General features: G+C 44.9%; 1 protein-coding gene across 11 annotated transcripts in view; it reads right to left on the bottom strand.

Annotated features, from left to right (window-relative positions):
• MYO18A (myosin XVIIIA) overlaps nucleotides 1–14,655 on the bottom strand; it is an 805,500-nt gene that overhangs the window by 424,073 nt on the left and 366,772 nt on the right. For all 11 annotated transcript variants that reach the window (XM_069226228.1, XM_069226223.1, XM_069226221.1 and 8 more), the window contains 2 exons: nucleotides 11,953–12,123; nucleotides 11,409–11,499 (listed from right to left, as the gene is read on the bottom strand). In XM_069226228.1, the coding sequence (XP_069082329.1) occupies nucleotides 11,409–11,499; nucleotides 11,953–12,123 (262 nt within the window). The remainder of the gene's footprint in view (nucleotides 1–11,408; nucleotides 11,500–11,952; nucleotides 12,124–14,655) is intronic.

A 14,655-nucleotide genomic window follows, 5' to 3' on the forward strand; every position in this document is an offset into this window, starting at 1 on the left:
GGATAAACCTGGTGGGTGTATCTGATCCACAGTTCATCACAGGAGACCTAAAGTTGCACCTTGGTCCCAGTCTACTGCGACCATTGACTATCATTTGCAATTTGTGCTTTTTGGTGCTATTTCCACTTAAAACTTTTAAACTTCACAACTTCAGGTTCCTCTTATTGATTTTTTGTGATTTTGCTTATTAAAGTTTACCCTAGGTTTCTTATTCGATTTGGTATTTTTATTGCTTTGCATTTTAAATTTAATACTGCTTTGGTACTACATAAATACTTCACACATTGCCCTAAGTTAACCGCTTTGGTGCTGCCCGAAGCCCACACACCCTCCCTGGTGCGGGTCACGACCAGTGGCCGACACCAGGAAGGGCATTAATAAATCCTCGGGTGCGTCGCACCCGAGGATTGTTTTTTTTTTTTTTTTACTCCCCCCGGGAGACACGGAAGCTACCGTGTCTCCCCCCGCCCCCCACCCGCCCCTTTGTGACGTCAGCGCGCCGCGAGGCGTGCTGACGTTTCAAAGGTGTTTTCCCCATCAAAGCAGGAAGCAGCCTTGCGGCCGCTTCCTGCTTTGATGGGGAAAACGGCCTTTTCCACGTTCGGGAAGGCCTCGTAAGAAAGGGGAGAGTCTCCCCTTTCTTACGAGGCCTTCCTGAAAGTGTTTCCTGGCCCCCGGTCGCAGCTGTGCTGTGATCGGGGGCCAGGAAACACTTTCAGGATTCCTGGCCCCCCCCAATCGCAGCACAGCTGTGATCGGGGGGCCAGGAAACACTTTGAAAAGGCCTCGTAAGAAAGGGGAGACTCTCCCCTTTCTTACGAGGCCTTTTCAAACGGTTTCCTGGCCCCCGATCGCAGCACAGCTGCGATCGGGGGCCAGGAAACCCCACTAGACACCAGGGATTTCACTTTTGGGGGGCGGCCTATATATATATATAGAGGTAGATCTGTATCAAAGAGATTTATAAAGCGCGCTACTCACCTGTGAGGGTCTCAAGGCGCTGGGAGGGACGGGGGACGGGGGGAGGGAAAGGGGCTGGGAGGTTCACTGTTCAAAAAGCCAGGTTTTGAGGCCCTTCCTGAAAAGAAGTAGGTTTTGGGTCTTGCGAAGGTGGGTTGTGAGTGCGTTCCAGGTTTTGGGTGCAAGGTAGGAGAAGGATCTGCCTCCGGTGGTGGTGTGTTTGATGCGGGGGACAGAGGCGAGAGAGAGGTCAGCTGAGCGGACGTTTCGTGTGGGGGTGTGGAAGGTGACTCTCGTTGAGGTAGGCAGGGCCTGTGTTGTGGAGTGATTTGTGTGCGAGGATGAGAATCTTGAAGGTGATCCTTTTGTCAATGGGGAGCCAGTGGAGGGATTTGAGGTGTGGAGAGATGTGTTCGTGTCGGCGGAGGTCGAGGATGAGTCGTGCTGCTGAGTTCTGGATGCGTGTAGTTTGCGCTTGAGTTTTAGAGTGGTGCCGGCGTAGAGGGCGTTTCCGTAATCAAGCCTGCTGCTGATGAGTGCGTGAGTGACAGTTTTTCTGGTCTCTGTGGGGATCCATTTGAATGTTTTTCAGTATACGGAGTTTGTTGAAGCATGAGGAGGTAAGAGCGTTGATTTGTTGGGTCATCGAGAGGGAGGAGTCTAGGATGATGCTGAGGTTGCGTGCGTGGTTGGCGGGGGTGGGTGCAGGGCCTAGCGTGGTGGGCCACCATGGGGGGGTCCCAGGTGTTTTTGTGTGGGCCAAAGAGGATTATTTCGGTTTTGCTTGAGTTGAGTTTCAGGTGGTTGGCTGTCATATATATATCACTTTTGTCAATATGTTGTGGTTTCCCTGGGGGGAAAAGGGTCCGACTTGTCTAGTGGCAGTTTTAGTGCCATAAAGAAGCGCAGAAGGTTTACATGCCTACTGCAAAGAGCACATCTGTATTTTATGTAAATAGCTGAGTACATTAGTAAAGTCTATGGAGAGATGAAGGGCACTTTTGCTGGGTGGGAATGAGGGAATCCGAGGAGGAGGGAGTGGGAGCACCAATAATGATTGTTGGACTGGGCGCAGGAGGTGCTAAAGACTGTGACGAATGGTATGTGACAAGGTGTTTTTTGAGTGTCTTGAAAGTACGTGCTGATTGAGGGAAGAAGCGCAGGTAAGGTGGCCTCTACTGTTGCACGTATCTCACACACACCATCGATTTTGTGACTGTCTACGTAGTCTAGTGTTTTAGAGCAACAGTTTAGCCAATAGCAGAGATGGCATCTTGATGGATGACTGCTGCCTGCACTCGGGTTATAGAGGACCGCTCTGACATAGGATCAGAGACTGAGACATCAGATACTGAGACAGCATCTGAGGGATAGGACAATGGCGCAGACTCTGGGAGTGATTTTTCAGTCAGAGGAGTCCCATTCGAAAACTCCTCTTCCAGTACATTATGAGGGAGGTGATGAGGACAGTCCTGCTGTCCCTTTGCAAGCTGTTCGTGCAACTGGGTAATAGTGGGTTAGGCCAACCCAGAGAGCAGGTGAATGCGGCGGCAAGCAGAGAGAGAGTGCTCTCTTGGGAGCTCCCCAATTTAGTTCAGCCCCAAATTCCACCACCCAAATCATATTGTGGAGACATCAAAATTGTCTATGGCAAAACAAACTGGTTTTGTAAGGCAGGCACCTGTGTTTTTGGTCCTGAATTCGGCGGCCATATAGAGAAACACACTAAACCCAAACATTTCTGGAAACTAGACATTCGGGGGAGTCCACAGAGGTGTGACTTGTGTGGATTCCCCAAAGTTTTCTTACCCAGAATACCCTGCAAAGCTGAAATGTTGAAAAAAAAACTCTATTTTTCTCGCATTTCTGTCACACAAACTACAGGAATATGCTGGGATCCACAACATTCCTACCACCCAGTGACTCCTCACCTGTCCTGATAAAAACACTACCCCACTTGAGTGCCTACACCTAGTGCCTGTGTCAGGAATGGATCACCCCAGGGTCAACAGCTGCCTCACGTAAGGACCAACATTGACCGTTGTGTGATCTATTCCTGTCGCAGGCACCAGGCCTAACCACACAAGTGAGGTATCATATTTATCGGGAGACTTGGGGGAACGCTGGGTGGAAGGAAATTTGTGGCTCCTCTCAGATTCCAGAACTTTCTGTACCGAAATGTGAGGAAAACGTGTTATTTTAGCCACATTTTGAGGTTTGCAAAGGATTCTGGGTAACAGAACCTGGTCCGAGCCCCACAAGTCACCTCATCTTGGATTCCCCTGGGTTTCTAGTTTTCAAAAATGTGCTGGTTTGCTAGGTTTCCCCAGGTGCCGGCTGAGCTAGAGGCCAAAATCCACAGGTAGGCACTGTTTTCTATGAAAAAATGTGATGTGTCCACGTTCTGTTTTGGGGCATTTCCTGTCGCGGGCGCTAGGCCTACCCACACAAGTGAGGTATCATTTTTATCGGGAGACTTGGGGGAACGCCGGGTGGAAGGAAATTTGTGGCTCCTCTCAGATTCCAGAACTTTCTGTCACCGAAATGTGAGGAAAACTTGTTTTTTTAGCCACTTTTTGAGGTTTGCAAAGGATTCTGGGTAACAGAACCTGGTCCGAGCCCCGCAAGTCACCCCTCCTTGGATTCCCCTAGGTCTCTAGTTTTCAGAAATGCACAGGTTTGGTAGGTTTCCCTAGGTGCCGGCTGAGTTAGAGGCCAAAATCTACAGGTAGGCACTTCTCAAAAAACACCTCTGTTTTCTTCCAACAATTTGGATGTGACCACGTTGCGCTTTGGGGCGTTTCCTGTCGCAGGCGCTAGGCCTAACCACACAAGTGAGGTATCATTTTTATCGGGAGACTTGGGGGAACGCCGGGTGGAAGGAAATTTGTGGCTCCTCTCAGATTCCAGAACTTTCTGTCACCGAAATGTGAGGAAAACTTGTTTTTTTAGCCACTTTTTGAGGTTTGCAAAGGATTCTGGGTAACAGAACCTGGTCCGAGCCCCGCAAGTCACCCCTCCTTGGATTCCCCTAGGTCTCTAGTTTTCAGAAATGCACAGGTTTGGTAGGTTTCCCTAGGTGCAGGCTGAGCTAGAGGCCAAAATCTACAGGTAGGCACTTCTCAAAAAACACCTCTGTTTTCTTCCAAAAATTTGGATGTGTCCACGTTGCGCTTTGGGGCGTTTCCTGTCGCGTGCGCTAGGCCTACCCACACAAGTGAGGTATCATTTTTATCGGGAGATTTTTTTTTAATGCAATCCTCAAAAGAAAACGAGATGCATTTTGGAAAATAAAATGAGACATTTAAAAATATATATTTTAGTTAACACTCTTAAAGGAGAAAGAGTCGTCCCATAGGCATCCCTTCTCATTTGGTAATTTGTGGTAAAGTATTACTGTTTTGTGACCCGAATTCGATAGCAAAACATGAAACCATACCACTACGATTCAGTATTTGGAAGGAACACCCTAAACACTCCCCTTCCAAACACCAAATTGGGTCGCAAATACAAATTGTGATTCGGTAACTAGTTACCGAATTGCAAATTGGTATTTGTACATTTGATAACGTTTTTTTGCTGTGCTTTTGTACATCTGACCCTTAATCCTTAACTTGATGTGTCCTTAGACTGACCATTTAATAGGACCCATAATAAGATGCTTCAGAATTGCAGGGTGAGGACTCTTCCTAAACCTTGACATTTTCAATAGGTTTACATTATGTAATATTACGCCAAACCAGAGATATACTGCATGACAAGTTGTAGCAGGTATTTTTCATCTTAATCTTTTCTGATACATGAGGAGGGAGTGGCAAAGGTGATGTACCAAATTAAAAACCAATCAAGTCTGTCCTGGTGAAGGCATTTTTTGGAGCTTAAAGATAGCCCCGAAAGGCATTACACTGGGCCATCTTTAAAAAGTTAGATAAACTGCCTTTGGAAATTTCAGCCCCACAGATGGAATCAGTTTTGCCTTTAGTGCTGCAATTATTAGTTTCAACATTTGTGAGTGAGTAAGCCCTTGATTTTAGAGCTTCAAAAAGATGTTAAAACTCTACTCTTTCCTCTAAAGTGATTTGCAAATATTTTATAAGTTTAACTCTTTCCATCTTCTCCACTATAAACTATCAATTGTCCTGCCTAATTAGCTTCCTACCAAAAAGTCCTTCTTTAGTTTAGCTTAAATTAACTTTCATAAGTTTGATCCCAATATTGGGCTATAACCATGAGAAGCTTCTGCTGGCCCATTCCAGATTTTCGTAAAAGTACAATATCAGTCAATTGTAGCAAAGTAAATCTGTGATTGGCGAGCTCTGGAGGATGGCATATTAAACCTACCAGGAGTCTGTCTAAGGCTTCTATAGCTAGATTAAATAAAACTGGAGCAAAACGCAGCTTTGTTAAAGTTCATTTGAAGTTGGGATTTTGGGAGATAAAAAGGACCGGGCGCCCAACATTATCATCAACCAAGCATTGGAGTATGAACGCTAAACTGTCCTCAACAAATGCGTCTCTTGCATTTGGGTATCACTTGCTGATCTCCCATTCGAACTGCAAAGGTAAGTAAAATAGCAAACACTGATTCTCTCAAAGATTATCTCCTTTCTGAAAGATGTGTTTAGTCGGGGACCCCCAATAAGCATTCAACCAGTGGAATAAGTAATCTTCCATAGGATCAACTGTCAGACTGAGGCTGAAGTGACAAGTTGTTCACCCAAGGCATCAACATACAAATGGTTTAAGTGTGAAACTATTTCTTGAATTAAAGTAACAGAATGGAGTTTTCCTTTAGAGCCAGATTAAAATATACATTAATTTCTGAGTGCGTTATAAACCCATTAAAAACACCAGACATTTGGGTTTTCTCTTCTGAAATGTTCAAAATATGGGCTAACGGTTTATCTGCTATAATCCCTTTTTGTTTAATTCAGAGTAAAGCTCATCTGTTTTTTATGTTAGTAACAAATTAATCTGACCTCTCGGTGAAGTCACTTCTCTTAGTAACTTAAGGCATCCTATCTTTCTCTGGCACTGTTCAGCATTCTGAACATTATTTTCAAGTCTTTATTTGGCTAGCATCCTCTTATGTCCCTGATAAGTTCTTGCAGTTATGCACTCTCCCCTTTACAAAAGCCTTAAAAACATCCCACGTAGTGTGATTCTTCCCAATGTCATTTAGCTGTGAGCAATCTTTTATATACTTCCCATAAATCTGTTTCATAAGTCCTGCCTTTTATTATCACAAGGGAGACAAATCACTAATAAGGAATGGTTTCTTACCTGTAACTCCAGTTCTCTCGTAGGGGTATTTCCACGACCTCCAGGAAATCTTCCCTTTTGTCCTTAGGAAGATGTTCCGCAAACTGAAGTATAGAGTCCCAGAGGGCCTGATCGTATCTCCCTAATAAAGCAGTGGCGCTGGCTGCTTTCATCGTGATGGCTGCAGTAGAGCATACTTTTCGTCCTGCAGCATCAATCTTTCTGTTCTCTTTATCTGGAAGTGAAGAGGAAGACGGTGATGTAGAATGCAATTTCTTTGCCGCTACTATAACCACCGAGTCCGGTACTGGGTCCGACCTCAAGAATAGAGGATCTTGTTATGGTGGACGATATTTCTTAATAAGTCTGGAAGGAGCAGACTTTGTTGCGGCCGGTGTAAGAAAAATATCCATTACCGGTTCAATAAGACCCGGAACCAGTGGAAGCAAAGGTCTCGAAGATGTCCTGTGATGTAAGGTCTCGAAGATTACTGACGTCGATGGGGCCGGTACCGCCAGCGGGATATCCAGTTTGGTTGCCCCTCACACGAAGACCTCCTGGAATGTATTCACATCATCTATGGGGGACACTCTCGGGGACGGTGAGTCCGATAGGGTTGGAGAGTAGTCCCGTGTAGACAAAGAAGAATGTCTATGATGTGAATGCTGAGATCTCTGTCGTGATTCATGACGATGGTGCCGAGAGGAAGATGAACGTCTAGAGGAATGTCCAGAACGCCTTACGGATCGCGTTGGAGTCCTCAGAACAGACTCTGAAGGAGGAGCCGGAAGAGGAGCCGTAGGTGTTACCGGTGTCTGCGGCAACGGTGACTGTCGAGGAGAGAGTTGTGGAGACGCTGGAAGCAGGATGAGTGAGGCCGAGGATTCTGACGTTGTATAAACCCTTCTAGGTCTCTTTGATTGTCGCCTCGACGTCGACACACTCCTCGACGTCGAAGTGCGGTGACGGCGAGTGCCTCTTGACGTCGATTCCTCTCGCCGTTGAGAACCTCTCGACGACGACCCTCGACGTCGCTGTGGTGACGGCAAACGTCTCCGACGGCGAGCACTCTCCCTCGACGTCGATCGTCCTCGCCGGCGAGCCGGACTCAGATCTCCTCGACGTGGAACGTCCTCGCCGTGTCGACGGCGACCCAGATCCTCTCGACGGCGAGTGTCCACGCCGTCTCGACGGCGAAATGGTTGTCGACGGCGAACAATGTCTCTTCCTCGCCGGTGAACCACTCCTCGACGGCGAGCATGTTGGTGCCGTTCCCTGTCTCGACGTCGACGCCCTCGACGGAGACCTGTGCCGTTTTTGAGCAGGTCTGGTAGGAGTTATGGAGGAAACAGGGTGAGCCCTGGTAGAAGACTGACCTTCTCCTCGCTCTGTGGTAGAATGACCACTTTTTCTCCTGTCCTCTCTCACCTGAAGTCGGATTTTCTCCCTATTACGAAGAGTTCTTCTGGAGAAAGTTTTACAGATGTCACACGACTCCGGTTTGTGGCTGGATGGAAGACAAATTATACAGACCCGATGTGGATCTGTTTTAGCCTTTTTTCTGCCACAAGAAGGACATTTGTCAAAAAGTGAAGGCATTTCTAAACTAGAAAAACCTCAAAATTCTGTCAGAATTTAACAGAAAATAGTAGGAAATGATCACTCAATGTTAAAAACGTCGAGTGAAATTGAAATTCAAAAGATTTTTAATGAATTTCTGTCACAAAAAGGTTTTGTGAGGTAGAGCTCAATACTTCAGGGTCCTGTCAGAAAGGAGCCGGAAAAAAGAACTGAGGCAGCTGCCTTTTGCTGTGCATGATGGGAAACAGGAAGACTTTACTTTCTTAAAGGCACAGCTCTATTTACATTCTGTATAATGGCAGCCTATGAGCTACACTGCCCTGCATTGTTTTATTCTCATGAGAGGTGTAAATAGAATATGAGAATGTATTTGTTATTACATTTCTAGAATAAATAGATGTTTAAACGTGAATTTACACTACAACTGTTTTTCTTTTTAACAATTTGGCCTGTGTAGCTGTTCACATAGGCTGCACATTGTTATTCTTAAGTGTTTTTTGACAGACCTTTTTTCAAAGGGCTGGTATTTGCACTTAAGAATATACTTCACATCAGTGCTCCGGGGTCCCCGCAGGCGCGCGGAACTATTCAGTGCTTATGACTATACATGGAAATCCCCTACGAGAGAACCTCTTTCTCTAGGTGTATCTCCAGTGCTCCAGACTTAAACTGCAAGGGCACAGTTAGACCATATTATATTAACCCAAGAGTATGTCTTTTGACTATATGAGAAATAGGTATATTCTTTATACAACACTTGTGTATTACTTCATACATGGTAGGCCTCCAGTTCTGAGGAGGTTCTCAGCACTGTATGACACATTCCACAGCGTACGTACCTATCCAATGGGTGTCTACCAATAGAAGGAAGTTGTACTAAGTTAAAGTCACTAATCAAAATGAGTTTTTACCCATAATTTTTCCTTTATTATGTCACTCACACATTTTATGAATATCTCAGGATTTGATTTTGGAGCGTAGGAAACCACTTGTGTTATAGTTTCCCTCTCTATTGTTCCCACAATCATCACAAGTCTTCCTTCCTTTACATCACATATTTTTATGGTTCCCAACCATCACTCCACTTCACATACCTTCTGCATGGCTGAATTGTGATACTGGGTGAGGTTACATTTGTGGATCATTATTCTGGCATATTTAGATAGAAGAGGGGTTTCTATTACACATAATGGCCCTGATAACGACCCTGGCGGTCTTGAGTCTACCAGAGGCACGGTGGCAGTCGGACCGCCGCCAATGTGGCAGTCCGGCCTCCACATTACGACCGTGGTGAACATGCCAAGGTCGGACCGCCGGCACCGCCACCTTTCAGCCGGCCGACGGCCTGGCGGTGCCATAGGTCTCAATCCGCCAGGGCAGCGCAGCATGCAGCGCTGTCATGGGGATTATGACCCCTTCCTTCACCAGCGTTTACATGGCTGTTGCACCGCCATGTAAACGCCGGTAGAGACGGGGTGCAGACTTAACCTGGGCGTGCAGGGCCCCCCATGGCCAGTCCCATCACGCTTTTCACTGTCTGCTCTGCAGACAGTGAAAAGCGCAATGGGTGCTGGTGCACCCTACGCACCGCAACATTGCCGCTGGCTCAATTAAGAGCGGCATCAATGTTGCTGTGCGTTACCCGCTAAGCCAGTGGGCGGAACCTGTCTTTCTGCCCGCTGGCCCAGTGGAAAAGTCTTAATAGGGGTTGCAGAAGGGCTGCCGCATAGGCGGTAACCACTGAATTTAGGCTCTGTACATTCCAATTTATAAGACAGACCATTGAGGGAAGTAGTGTTGATTGTGAAATCCACTGCATACTCTTGTCCAATGGACCTTAGGCAAAAGCAACTGCATGCAACTTAGGATCAACACTTTTCTGGTTATACCCTTTTTTTTTCTCCCAGGCAAAAAAATAAATAAAAAATCAACAAAGATTAACATGTACTTCCAATCCTTAAAGTATCACAAAGGTGGGGAACATAATGCCCTAGACATTCAAACCATCTCCTTACTACCATGAGCTTTCCTGCAAAGGACACAAGAAAACTGGCTTAGGTATACGGTTTCCAGGATGGCCCACAATTAAACAGATCTAAAACTACTTACTTATTACTGCAACAGAATATTGTCTACTAGTACTAATTATTACAACAAATCGGTGTCAGATTATTGTCCACCAGACAATGGAACATAATATTATTGGTTAGTGCACATCATATTGGAGTTCAATGCCAACATAATATTGCACATCATTTGCAGAATGTTGCCTGGAAGTGGCAACACATCAAATCCCATAGATGCCCTGAACAACATAGCCAGAATGGGAACCATAAAGAATCCCCCAGACACCACTGTTTCAACACTGCTGCCTTCCAGTCAACTCTCAAGTCCGCTTCGAAGCAGTCGACCTCACTCACAACTGCACCTCCGGGAAATCCGCAGAACAACTGAGGAAATAAATTAAGCATTAAATCCCATGATCTTACATGTGCTCATCAAACGAAAACCTACTTCACAACTTGCCAATAATCTGAAGCTCAAACCTAAGCTGTAACTTAGCAAGCCAAGGACTCCACTACAGAACATGGTTTCTGTGACCCTATGCACCCAATTTTGGTGTTAGGATATCTGGATGATCTAAGAATCCTGGGAAGTCTGCTATATATAATAAAAATAAAGTAATGCCAATATGCAACTGCTCACACCATTTGTAGTAATGATCCTAGGGGACAGTCCCTCACGCTAAATATCTTTATTTGCACCCAAGTATCTGTGTACAATTCTATAAAAAATGCAGTAATGTGATGTTGATTCCCCACAACTGGAGTTTGCACCTTAAGCAGTTCCTACCTACTTTGTCAAAGGCAGACTAATATTCGACAAAGCAGACTAAATATTCATTACTGGATTGTGAGCTGGCACGAGTAACCAAGGACCATATGTACGAACACATTTTCCCATAGACGCAGAATGGGTAAAACCCTTTGCTACATCTGGCCCTAATTTATTTGTCACCATATTATCACTTGTGGAACAGTTGGCACAAAACTGTTACGAAAGAATGTAAGCAAGCCTTTCCTGTGTGCCCGTTCAGAAAAAATGGCCTGCAACAAACAAAAACCCAGATTCCCAGCAACAACTATGAACCCTTAGATCCTCATTAATCATGACCAATGGTGAATATGCAGCCGAGTTCTACCCTCCCCTACCCTTCTTAGCCACCATCATCCCTGTAAAACCCAAACCTGTGACTGTGATGTGAGCATGGTTCTCTGGTATCAACTAAAGCTTCTCCCAAAGCCGACCATGCATGGAACGAATGAAAGGAGTGTTTTTATGTGGAATACCAAATAAAAATGGCGTAATAACAAGGAGGTGCAAGGAGTTTGGTTTGCGTACCTTATTAATACTGAAGGCTCCCCAGAGCCGCACAATCAATGGTAGATGCTAGAAATTTCATTATACGGGCCTTTAGCAGCTAGAGGGACTTCGATAACACTTTACAAGAACACAGAGGCATATCTGGCTGGACAACCAACCGCAGAATGAACAGAGCTGACACTCCAATCTTTAGTGCCTTTCTGGGGCCGATGTCTCCTTACCGGTTTATCAGTGAGATGAGTAAAGTGAAGAGCTCTGCGTACAATCCAGAGGCCATTCCTTCGAGGCAATCCAGCGCAGAGATCTTTGATGCTGTGGGAAAGCAAAATAGGGTTATTAAAGACACAGATTGGCAGATGCATTTCAGTGGCATACCTAGTGATAGCCAGTTATTACAAATACAGGTCACAGGAAAATCTAAAGGTATTCACGATCTTTAGTAAAACGTAGAAAAACAATGGCACTCAACTTCTGAAGGCAGAAAAAAGGCACAGGTAAAATTAATACAGACCTGCAACAAGCAATACTAATACTGATGCAGCTTTATGAGGCGCAGAAGTGATACTGATACTATGTCAAGCGAAGGAGGAACTCTCATAATGAGGAGGAATAACATTAATTCAGCACTACGAGGGGAAAAAGTAACACTGAAGTAGTATGGGGAAATAGTAATACTCATATAACCCTGCTACAGCTAACAGGGCAGTAACAGTGCACTCGCCAGCTCTACCGCCTATCTTGTGACATGAGGATTCGTGACCATACCTGAACCATCACCTTGGCCATCCTCTGGTCCCTGGCGGAAGGACGTCGATCTGTGAAGGGAAGCTTTGGGTTGATGCTTGAAGATGGATGAGGATAGCTCTTCCAGTGAGCATCCCAAGAGGTAGGCTGCTTTCTGAGCCCACTCGTGACGAGCAAACTGTTTCCTCCCCGCTGAAAAGAATAAGAATAATCATGCAATTGATAATAGGCTGAGTCTATGTAGAATACCCGCTCCTGTCAGTGAAGTGTAAAACACATCTTGAGCTTAGTGGTACATTGTGACATCTGCATTCCTCCGCCTGACCCGGAATATATTATGCTAGGCCTCCTCTGGGATCTCTATATGTAGCTCAGATAACGGAAGAGTGGCAAAACATTTAAGGTAAGCGTGAACAGGAAAACGGAGACTTAAGATTAATGAGTACATGTAGAGGCTGGGAATTTTATTTCATCTTGGGTGGATCCAATTCTAGGTACTGGGACTGCATCTGAGAAACCCTGGCTTACTGGGGTGGGAAGTGAGAGAAGAAACCACCTGGTGAAAAGTGTCTAGCCATCCATGAGGATCTAAATGACTTCTGGTCAAAGGTCAGAAGGAAAAGCTGCTGCATAAGAAGCTTAGGAATAAACTTTACAGTGCTTCCTCTGAAAGTTGGAAATTAATAAAAGCTTCACAGAGAAAATCACTCAATAAAACAGACGGACTCAGCTGGCATCAGCCCTGCCGGTGGAAACCATGCAGCGATTTTGGTGAATGTGTGCACAGAAGCACAAGTGGCAGCTTTGCAAATATCTACCTGAGGAACAAGCAAAATAAAAGCAGCAGAAGCGGCCTGGGACTTGGTGAAAAGTGTCTTGAGACATTCAAAAAGGAATTTAAGTCAACTCAGAATTTAGAGAGGAGCACTCATGCAAGAAGAGACACCATTTCCAGATATATTTTGCCAAAATCCACACACAGTTGTTGAGATTTCTTCATGAAATGGTCCTCGCTCTCTTCTGACATCAAGCTGTGACACGTGCTTCTCAAATGAGTATTATAAGGCTTGAACAAGAACACTCTAAGGGTACCGATTGCTTAAGGTGCACTAGAGGAGAAAGAAAATATGACAAGCCCATGTAACATCATTATCCAGACTTAACGGTGCTGATATGATCAGCAGGAAAATATACAACCCTTAGCCCTATTAACCCTTCATCTTGCTGTCATGACATTCAAAACCACTACCTTACAAGTGGGCAGGCTAAAAGTGAATACCATCAATATCCAAATACATGATCCATAGATAGTTCTAAAACCAGACTTTAATAATTAATGGGGACTTGAGTAAATTTCAATAAGCAGGGATAACATGCAAACATTAACAACAACAAAAGTACGATCTAAATGTGACCAAATGTTCACAGGAGCTTTACTAAGCTTTCTGACTCTCCTGCAACTTAAGGATCCCCTTGATGCCACTGTATTAGGAAAATCCCGAAAAGCCTTTGTTTTCAAGCAAATGTGCATCCCTACTTTCAAACACAGTTTGATTGTACCCCAAAGGAAGTTGACATACTGCCCTCCAGGTAACAAGACCCAACAAGTCGCTCCCTTACTTATTGTAGTGTGAGTACCACCTCAGTTTCCACATTTACCAGTGCTATTACTACCATTTGAGTGTCTAAGTGAGATTCGTCAAGAGAAATAGGGACTAGGAGGTATTTCCATGGTCCAGTGTACAGTCTCCTAAATTGTAATAGAAAAGGTACACTGTTCCGCATTTGATCTTCCTCAATATTTATTCAGAGAGGACAAAGCGGTCACTCAAACCAATTGCTTTTAGGAGTAAGTATCCTCACCCATCATTAGGTGGCATGCTTCATCATCGGGCTGCGCTTTTTGTCGTGCCGATGCTGCAATGCCTGGCGAGCCCCACAAAAGGGCTCTTTGCCGGATATCTTTTCAGTAGGTGCCGACAAATACCAAGTATGTGAATTCTGTGTGAAAGGTTGGGAAGAGATGAGTTAAAATTAACTATATAGGTGCTGATGCTGTTAGTTTACTATGAGTAATAGAACATATTCCAGTGTTAAAACAAAAGGGGGAAGAAAATCTGAGACTATGATCCCACGATTCCCAAAGAGAAGACTGTGTATATGAATCCTACACTACCAGAACCAAGGTCGACATGCTTCACAGCCTGGTTTGTTCCTAGGGATCTGGTAGCGTTTCTTCAGGCCCATAAAAAAAAACTAAATCAGTATTGAGAGAGAGTAAGATGACTCTCAAGCCAAGTGTACCTACATCTCAATGTACCTTACATTGATGTATGCGTGTAATTCCTCTAAAGGTGACCCTCCAACAGTCTGGATGAAGCCCCTTGGGGATTACATGGGCTACCCAGCTCCTACAAATTTATATTCTCACCTACTCATACTGTCAAAAATAAGCACCTGATGGGGTGGGCCAGAATGCCTGCAGCACCTCCTGATCCAAATGTTTAGGTCCTGAATAAATGCCACCAGATCCACAGGGAGAAACCAGGGCGTGAAACATGTCCACCTTGATTCTGGTAGTGTAGGATTTATACACAGACTTTTCATTGGGAATCGTTGGATCATAGTCTCCAATTTTCTTATCTCTTTTGTTTTAAGCTTGACATAGGTTCTACTGCCCGTAGGAAAGTGACAGCATCAGCACTTAGTCAATTTTAACTCACT

This window comes from Pleurodeles waltl, chromosome 3_1 (genome assembly GCF_031143425.1).
Source record: "Pleurodeles waltl isolate 20211129_DDA chromosome 3_1, aPleWal1.hap1.20221129, whole genome shotgun sequence".
Classification (NCBI taxonomy): Eukaryota; Metazoa; Chordata; class Amphibia; order Caudata; family Salamandridae; genus Pleurodeles; species Pleurodeles waltl.